The sequence below is a fragment of the Citrus sinensis genome, chromosome 8, assembly GCF_022201045.2.
Source record: "Citrus sinensis cultivar Valencia sweet orange chromosome 8, DVS_A1.0, whole genome shotgun sequence".
NCBI lineage: Eukaryota > Viridiplantae > Streptophyta > Magnoliopsida > Sapindales > Rutaceae > Citrus > Citrus sinensis.
Genome location: NC_068563.1, coordinates 5,983,239 through 5,992,465, shown reverse-complemented (window position 1 = coordinate 5,992,465; position 9,227 = coordinate 5,983,239). Strand labels below are relative to the sequence as shown.

At 35.3% G+C, this 9,227-nt stretch overlaps 1 protein-coding gene across 3 annotated transcripts; it reads right to left on the bottom strand.

Moving 5' to 3' along the window:
- Positions 1–1,457: 1,457 nt before the first annotated feature.
- On the bottom strand, positions 1,458–9,030 carry LOC102622608 (uncharacterized). 3 transcript variants are annotated; one of them, XM_006487281.4, is made up of 18 exons: positions 8,863–9,030; positions 8,585–8,645; positions 8,061–8,097; positions 7,456–7,586; positions 7,259–7,351; positions 7,089–7,167; positions 6,345–6,478; positions 5,374–5,513; positions 5,136–5,186; positions 4,963–5,045; positions 4,825–4,879; positions 4,622–4,736; positions 3,751–4,222; positions 3,450–3,663; positions 3,240–3,310; positions 2,731–2,899; positions 2,523–2,652; positions 1,458–2,419 (listed from the first exon to the last, which is right to left on the bottom strand). In XM_006487281.4, the coding sequence occupies exons 1-18, from the start codon at positions 8,959–8,961 to the stop codon at positions 1,737–1,739; spliced, it is 2,817 nt and encodes a 938-aa protein (XP_006487344.2). In that variant the 5' UTR covers positions 8,962–9,030; the 3' UTR covers positions 1,458–1,736. The 3 variants fall into 3 exon arrangements, with proteins under 3 accessions (XP_006487344.2, XP_006487346.2, XP_006487347.2); XM_006487283.4 differs by having other exon boundaries at positions 4,637–4,736; XM_006487284.4 differs by lacking the exons at positions 8,061–8,097; positions 8,585–8,645; positions 8,863–9,030 and having other exon boundaries at positions 7,259–7,343.
- Positions 9,031–9,227: the final 197 nt, after the last annotated feature.

Here is a 9,227-nt window from a genome sequence, read left to right as displayed (position 1 = left end):
TTTTAAAAATGAGTATGATGCTGGCCGGAGAAAAAGATAGGAAACTATCATTATCTACACAGCATGTGAAATGTGAAAAGAATTGAACAAAGGAATTAATTGAAGTATTAAAAAAAATTCAACGAAACGATATATCTGCAACATGCATGTACAATTCACCAAAAAAAAAAAAAAGGCATTCTGAATGCCGTAGCTCCTTCGTTCATGACCGTAGTTTATGTGACAATTACATTTGTAACTAAGATCCAAATAATTTATCTTAACTCAATTTTTTCATTATAAACCACACCTTCACAAGCATAAAATCATAGATAGTTTTATTTTTTATGGTATGCATAAACAATTTTTGAAAGTATTATATAAGTTATATGATAAAAAAAGAAATAAATTAAAACTATAGTACGAGTCACAATCTATTAAGTTATATGATACATGTATATATTATGTGCTCTCTTTTCAACTAATGTGGCCTTTTATTGTTATTTGTTATATTAAAAAAACAGTGCCTTTTTTTTAATAAAAATAAATTCATTAACCTCCGTATTAAATGCATGCTCATCCAATTAAACAAGCAGAAAATGTAAAAATACAACATGGGTTCATCCACTTTCGTGATATTAATCATCTTATCGTATCAATGGGCTTTTGGTCCAGTGGGTGAGCTCTTGCACTTACAATGTTGAGTGCAAGGGTTCGAGCCTCCATAAAAATATTTATGGAGGTTATTTACAATCCTCCCTCAATTATCAAATAATTGAGTGGAGTCAGTCTATCTCTCGCAAAATGTGAGTGAAGTGGACAACCCTCGAATATTTGAGAGGGTTTAAAAAATTTGAGCAGCGCTTCAGAGGAGTACATGCCACGACGAAGGTCTCAATTGTAGAGTCTGTTTGTAAATATTAATTGTAATATCTGATGTAATATCAGTAACAGTCCTATATAACATTATTAAAAAAAAAAATCTATCTTATCGTAAATTTGCAGCCCATGAAAAAGAAATATGCATTCTAAAATTGTGCTTAGATCCAACAATACAAGTCTTAATAGTGATGTTGATCTTCTTACTTATTTGTCGTAATGGATAAGTACTGCGTAATTTTGTAACAAACTGATAGCATCAAAGTCACACTCAGCAAATACCACCTGCCCCCGTTTGTGATAAGTTGACGATCAAGCTGTCAATTATAGCATTTCTTGCCGTATAACTAATTAAATACTAGAAGCTGGAAGGATTTGTTGCGTTTTGAGTTATCTTTTTAATTAGTTTTAGAAATTGGTTTATTTTCAGAAAAGAGTTTTAAGTTTGTATCAATCAAACTTTAAAGAAACAAACAAAAAAATGAAAAATCTGGGTCGCAAAACGGGGCATTTCTGCTTCATGTATCTGGGTCAAAAAGGGACCGCGTTTGCTTTCAAATATTTAGAAGAGACCTGGTGAATGGATAAACAAACCAGTGTACCTAAAAACAGTTGTACGAGACCTAATTCCACATCTGATAAGTTACAAATGTCCTATGAATTTCTCAACTGATAGCAAAATTCAACTTATGAAAGGCAGTAGGATTCAACGACTACAAAATTTTCAATCTTTTTTTTTTTTCCTTTTTTTGATAGCCAGAATTTTCAATCTAGAATTGCACAAAACTTGTAGCAAGTAGATCTACATTTTAAAGGATTGCCTCATCAGCTCTATAGAAGAAACTGTGATGACATGCCTTAAAACTTGTAACAAAAGCTTACGACTGGAACCATCTTCGGAGTTGTTTTGAACCTTGCCTGCCACCGTCAGGTTTGTTAGAACCCTGCTGTGAGAACTTGGTTCTGTACTTTTCGATCAGCACGTCAAGTTTGTCTACAGCTTCTCTACCCGCTGTGTCTTTGTTCTTTTTTGGCCTTTTTCTTTTCATTGATTTATCACCCACCAGTCCTTCAGTTTGGTATCCCAGCTTCCTCTTTTGTGACCGAAAATGCGCTTGTTCAGAAGAATTTGATTTACGTGCATCATTACCTTTGGTTGAAGTTTCAACATCAGGCTTCTGACGGTCCGGGCGATCCTTTCTGTTTCTCTTTGGGCCTTTTGTCTTCCCTTCACCGTTATCTCTTAAAGAGACTTCTGCTTCGTCACTAGCAGGATTGTGCTTCTGCTTCTTGTTAGCTTTATGCTTTTTATTAATTTTTCCTTCTTGAACCCCATCATTCACTACACTGTCCTCACCATGTCCTGAATCTTTCTCTGATCTACTGTCACCAATAGGCTTCCGCTTTCTGGACTTCTCCAGTTTGTTTGGATAGGTATCCATTGTGTTTGACTCGACATTTTGCTGCTGCTGAGCTTGTATCTTAGCGTTTCTCTGCTTCAGTGTTTGAACATTATCAACAGCGAACTCCACAATTGGACGGTGTTCGGGACCAAAAGTTTCTGCAAGTAGCCGGAAGGTGATTTTAAAATTTGAATGTAATAAAACACTAAGTCTTGCATTGAGCATCAGCAGCATCAAAACAATGGTGTTAAAACACATTACTTGGGTTATTATTAAGAACTCTTAGAGCTACAAGCGCATGTTGGTGCTCTGTGAACTCAACAAAAGCAACTCCACGTGAGTAATGCTTCGTATCAACTTTTCCCTTCTTCAAACTTTGCAAGAATTTTATCTGGATGAGCAATATCGCAGTTTAAAATGTGACCTTATATATAGGCCAGTAAAGTGAGAATGAAAAAAGATAGCAAACCTGTTTAATAACAGGCTTTTGCTTTGTGGCTCGTGAGACAACAGCATCAATACAGAGCTTTTTCAGTCCTTTTTCGGTCATTGACTTGGGTAAATTGTATATAACAAGTCTTGTCCTTGAAACATGGAAATTCGGGGATTGAAGCTTCGTCATCTTTTTCTCATGCAACCTGCAATGAGTCTAAAAACATTACAAGCCTGTTGTGTGGGAATTTGAAGCTTCAAAAATAATTGCTCATTTATCAGCAGGAATATTAAATATGTTTAATTAATTTCTTCTCGACACCATCATTCATCAAGAATGCAAAAACCAAAACTGACATAATAAACAAATTTGTGACATTTTTCTTCTGAAGGAATTAAAGTATACGGCAACAAGCGAACAGAATTTTTCAGACATTAACAAAATTATAGAGCTAGAGAATAAAAGAGAAAGATATATATTAAAAATAAATAAATAAACAAAACATTTGAAAATCATGAACTATATGATTACAGAAAAGGATTTACATTTGGCGTTTTGACATATCATCATCTGAAACACCTTCAGCAGCTGGAGTCCCTTCAAGGATTAAGCCTTCCTATTACAAATTTGGGGAAAAAGGGAAAAAGTATCAGTTCATGTTGGTGAATGGAGACAAGTCAAACATCACAACATTTATAGTACATAATGCCATGGATTGGAGCAGGTAACAAGGAAAAATGGTCAAGTAAACTAACCTTTGCCAGGTAAAGATTTCGGTGGTCATTAGTCTCATTTTTGGACTTGTCCATTTCCTTATCATGAGCCAATTTCTTATCCAAAGCCTTCAAAACAGTCAGTTGTCTTCCTTTCAGAAAAATTCCCAGACCTGAAGTAGTTTTTGACGCTGAAACTGCAGCAGTAGCTGCCTCTACTGTTTTGAACTTGAGGAAACCAGTCCCTTTTGGTCGCCTGCAGTAAGCACAGGGAGATCATTTAGTTTAAACATAAAAGAACAGGAAACAAAGAAACTCATCAAATTGAAGACCAAACCCATACTTGGTGACTTGATGAAGAACTGGGACAAAGGATACCACTTCCCCAAATGCAGAAAATCTCTGCTTCACTTCTTCGTTGTCAAGATCAAAAGGAAGGTTGCATATGAAAATTGTATTCTGCAATTCATCTTCTCCCTCTGTTTGTTTAAGACTTTTTGGTTTGCTTTTGCTGGAGTTTAGTTTAGAAACATCTGATACCTTTGCAGATTCATTAACTGTTTTATCAGAATCCTGCTCCTTGTTTCCCTTGACCAGTGCAGAATCATCACTGAGAGAAGGAAGAGAGCCTGTCGTAGAAGTGAGCTTATTTAGAACTTTCCTTGCAATGTCTACTTCCTCATCAAAGTCAGCATTAGAAGGCAAGTCTTCTTTCTCTGATGAATTTGAGTCATCTGAAGCAGTCTCTGCATCATCATCGCCCAAATCATCATCACTACCACTGTCACTGTTCCCATCACCTTTGTTCTGCACTCCTGTGAAAGCACAAATGGTTTATTAAGTTATAGAAATATCATTTGCCAACTTATTAAATACTAAATAAACTGCAAATGAAAGGATCAGAAGGGCAGAACCTCTACACACTAAATAATGGTATAGCACTCAAAGGAGGGTAGAAAGAGACACACACACAATGACGAGAGAGATGGGCTAGGGAACGTATGTTTAAACAAAAAATAAGCCCATTTGATTATGAATATCTAAACAAACTGACATAAATCAAGAATTTGAACAAAGAAAAACCTTACAACTGTTGTACAGTACCATATGTATGACAAAATATGGTTGATTTTGATACTAACAAGAAAGAAAGAGAAACAATAGCTTGTATGTATCCTTGGAAGAAGTGAAATTTAATTAATGGCCACAATCACCATCTTCATACGCACCAGCAGCAGCTCCGCCACTACTGTAAATGTTCTTTGGAACTGCCCAGTCAACAGCTATTGGTCTTTTACCAAACTTTTGGCCATTGAACTTCTGAATGGCCTGAAAAAGAAATAGACACATAATTCAAAGCATGTTTACACTGCAATAGCAGTAATGTTATAGAGAAAACATTGATCAGAAACCATACACTTTCTGCATCCCGTTTACATGTGAATTTGACAAATGCAAATCCCTTGGATAACCTGAAAAAAGAAAAATTAGAGTCTAAGTGAAAGGTTATGAAATTTTATCGATAGATGAAGAAATTATGGAGGAGTTAGAATACCCTGTATCCGTATTATGAGGAATATATACATTCCAGACTAACCCTACTGGTGAAAACATGTCTTTTATCTCATTCACTTTGGCCTGCAGTAATTTTCGGAAACTAGTTCGGAAGATGAGCATATCATATAAAGAAATTTAATGAACACAAAAATACTTTTAGAAAAGGATAACCTTGAAAGGAATATTTCTGATGATAAGTTTCCACTTCTGAGTCTTGGAGCCCTAAATAACGAAGAAAATTAAAACATAATAAAATTTCCCTTCAAATCTATCATTAAAATTGTTTAAATCCAGTAAACCTCACCAAGCTAATGCCACTCTATTGGTTAGGCAGTGAAATAAAGCATGTATTCATTATGACAATCAAAGCAGCATTACAGTTGCACCAACTATAATTAAGTTCCTTTACCTCTCCACCAAGCTGACGTGCCCAAACTGTTCCCCCCTTTATCTCTTTTTGGTGTAACAATGCAACAGAAGCACAAGCTGATTTAACAGTCGTATAAAGTACAGCTGAAGCATCCATTTTGCATCCTTCTTGTGCAAGGCCTGGAAAAACATCACAAGGGCACAAGCATCATCCTAAACTGATCAAAGGAGGATTACACCTATTTTAGTTTGCTATAGTATCCTTCAAACTGGAAACCACCCGCACGATGTTTTCACCAAACGTCTGTAACATCAACTATGTATTTTTGGCTTTTTGCGGAATTATTTAAATACAAATAAGATCGAACTCTACAAAGATCACGGCCAAATGAACAAGCTAGTATGACAGTATTAGAATATGTGGTGGGGACCAATGCAGCAAATATACTAAGATACTACATCCATATGCCAGAGATACCTGTGAAGAAGACAAAGACAGTAGATGTGCTATGGCACTTCAGCTGCTATTAAATCCCAAAAACAATTTGTTGTGTTCTATGACACCATAGAAAATAGGGAGCATTTTCAATCCATCAACTAAGTTATAGGCGTTAAGCAGTAAAGGGAAGTTAGTGATTCAAACAGATAAAGCCATGGAAACTTCAAAAAAAAGCTAGGAATGTTGCCTCCAAAGATAGTAGTCTGAAACTATCAACAGGCCTCTAGAAAACAGTCCACTGAGGCAGACTGCATCCTGATTTGGTTGCAAATCCGACCATCAAAATCTTGAATGCAAAATCAATAAGATAGTGCATATGCTCTCAGATCTCACTGATCTAATGTTTCAATTTTCTGATTTCTAAGTGAATGGCATAAGCATTATCATCTCAATTTCATTATGCGGTTGCAGGATTCATAAATCGGAATAACTTTTGCATGGCATAGACAAGCAAAATCTGTTTCAAGCACTAAGCTAAGATATTGAATCAAGGGAAAAAGGAAAGGCCTTACCATGTTGTTCAAGTTCTTCTTTTGGAAGAGGATAAGTTACAGAACACACAGTGCCAATGCTTCCAGCAAGACGGTGAACTTCTTCAGCCATATCAGCATTCAGAAGACCACCAATTATCACAGTTCTAGCAACTCTGCACAACAGGAACATGAAACGTAAAGAAAGGTTAAAAAGCCGCGGGACTGCTATAAATAACTGAATTCAAAAATTACCAAGCAATGATATAAGGCAAATAACACATAGCATGGTCACAATTTGTTTTGTCAGTTGAGAACAAAATTCTAACTAAAGAATTGAAGTTCAGGAAAATATATCACTTAGGTGTTTCATAGGAGGTTATGCATTTCAACTGCTATTTTCAATTTCCATAAATAGCCAGTCAATATTTAAGTGATCAATATCAAAGGAAAAATGCAACAGATATTCCTTAAGACTTTTCAGTGCGGTAAAACCCAAATCTGTTGTTCCATTTACATTGAGATTCTGAACCCAATTCGAAAGAGGGGAAAAAAAAATATTCATATAACAAGCAACATCAGACACCTTCTTGGAAAATTTAGACAGAAGAAAACATTCAACATAGCTTTCTGCATGCTATGTGATGCAAAATAGTATATATAAGGTGATTATGATGAAAACAATTCATGAAACAACTACAAGTTTATAAACACATGGTATTTTCTTTTGCTTCAACTCCAAGGCTATTTGACTTTAAAATAAAGGTGGTTCAGAATATTGAGAACCTCTGCTTCTGTGAACAGTCCTCCTTATCTGCAAGGTCAATGCCAAGTGTTGCCGCTTTTCTGGGTTTCACAGTTTTCCCTGAAATTTGGTTCAAGACATTAGATAAAAATAGTAAAACTAAAAGAAATATGAACAAACATACTTTGATAAAACAAAGACGAATCCCAACCTGATTCCAATAACTTTGATGAATGCTTCTCTGCCCCAGAGATTACATCATCCTTGTTATCCATTGTTTTCTCTATATCATCAGCCTGAACCTCTAATTGATTGGCGAAAAAGGGATAAAATTTTAGCAAAAATTTGAATGCATTCATTAAATATGATGAAGCGAGACATAAGATACTAAAAGTCCATGCTCATAACCTTGAGTTACTTTCGAACGGCGCTGCTCCAGGGAGGCACGATGCATGGCATGTTTAACTCCAATTTTCCGACCTCCAACAGATGTACCATTTTTCATCTCAACAGCACGATTAGCGTCTTCCATAACAGCGCTGCAAATGGATACAAATAACATACATGAGACAACCTCAAAGTAGATTAGGCTTGAAAATTTCCCCTCACGATATATCAATTAATCACAAAAACAGATGATTAAAAGAGTAAATGACTTCATGTTCCTCAAATTAGCAAGTATGCACATTTTGCACAAGAGTAAAAGTGATCAGAAACTTTAAATACTACCAATCATAATTCAAGAAATATCTCATGCAAATATCAAGTGCTCAACAGAAATTTAGACAATTTCCACTATATGTTCATTTCTTTCATGCTCATGAAACTAAGCATGTAAATCAGAAAAGATGAAGTTCACAGCTAAGCGATGAAGTGAGTGAGTAATTTCAAAACTCTAAATATCATTCTTTATGGAAGAATGGTGATAAACTGCTCAACTGCAAAGAAAAAGAGCATCAAAGAGAAGAGTGAAATAAATGTCTTAATTTAAGAAAGAAAAAATACCGACTTACAATTGAACGTAACCAAAGCCACGGTGTTCATTTGACCCTGTAAACACAAAACAAAGATTATAACACAGCCAAATTTTCTAAAACCATATTTCACACTTCAGAAATTATCACTACATTGCCCCAAACCAAGTGGTCAGGGCTAATTCAAACTTAGAAAGATCCCCCTTAAAAAGTATAAGTATAACAAATCAACTTTGCCCAGCAATTCTAATAATAATAACAATGATATTAAAAAACTTCAGCAATGCTTTTGAATTAATTCAATCTTTAAAAAGCTAGCATCAGGTAAATCTACAATCAAGTTGCCAAAATGAAAACAACCTAATAAACATAAAATGCTCGCAAAGAATCACGGGAATACGTAAAAGCAACTACTTCATTAGAAAATGACGCTGAAATATACTTAACGTATTTCAACTTAAGCCTTACAAAATTGAACCTCTACTAAGCTGATAAATTTACAATAAGTGAATAAGTTGGATTAGAAAAAACACGTGCATAATTTAAGCTGTTGTTATGCTTACCTTTCTTGGTAACCATAAAGCATCGCCTGATTGGCCCGACATCACTGAATGCTTCCTCAAGCTAAGCATCATCAAACCAAAACGAGGTTAAAATTGAAACAAAAAAAAAAGTTAACAAATTGAAAGAACAATGCTATTTTCACTGCTATAAGGATAGAAAAATGAGTTTAACTAAACGAAAAATAATATATACTTGACGGGATTTTGAATTTTTTTCTTTTTGGGAGAGTTATTATAAGAGAAGCAAGGAGATTGATTATAATAAGAAGAGAAAGTACCTGAGAGTTAGTGAAAGAGTAAGGCAAGTTGTTGACGAACACAGTCGAAGGACTGTGTTCACTCTTTTCGCCTCCTCTATTTTTCTTATTTTTTCCCATCGTTCTGTTTGGCAAGCAAGAAAGTGCAAGTGAAGCTGCTTCTGATTTGAACCTAAAATCTCCAAAACCTCCGCTGACTAATTCGAGAGGTGTAAACGGGCTGTGGCAAGCTGATGCGAAAGGATTTAGAGTGGGCTGGAGCTAACCCGGCCCATGTGACTTGTTGAGGCACAAACAAAATGATTGAAACGAGATTTTTTGATCGACAGCGGACCATAAACACAGAAACTGATAATGTAAGTGGGGTATAACACCAAATTTGTAAA

Coding starts and splice junctions, on each gene's coding strand:
- LOC102622608 (XM_006487281.4), bottom strand. CDS start 8,961: ATGGGAAAAAATAAGAAAAATAGAGGAGGCGAAAAGAGTGAACACAGT. Junction 4,223..4,621: donor TGCTGGTGCGTATGAAGATG/GTGATTGTGGCC, acceptor GTGCTTTCACAG/GAGTGCAGAACAAAGGTGAT. Junction 2,653..2,730: donor AAAAGCCTGTTATTAAACAG/GTTTGCTATCTT, acceptor TTGCTCATCCAG/ATAAAATTCTTGCAAAGTTT.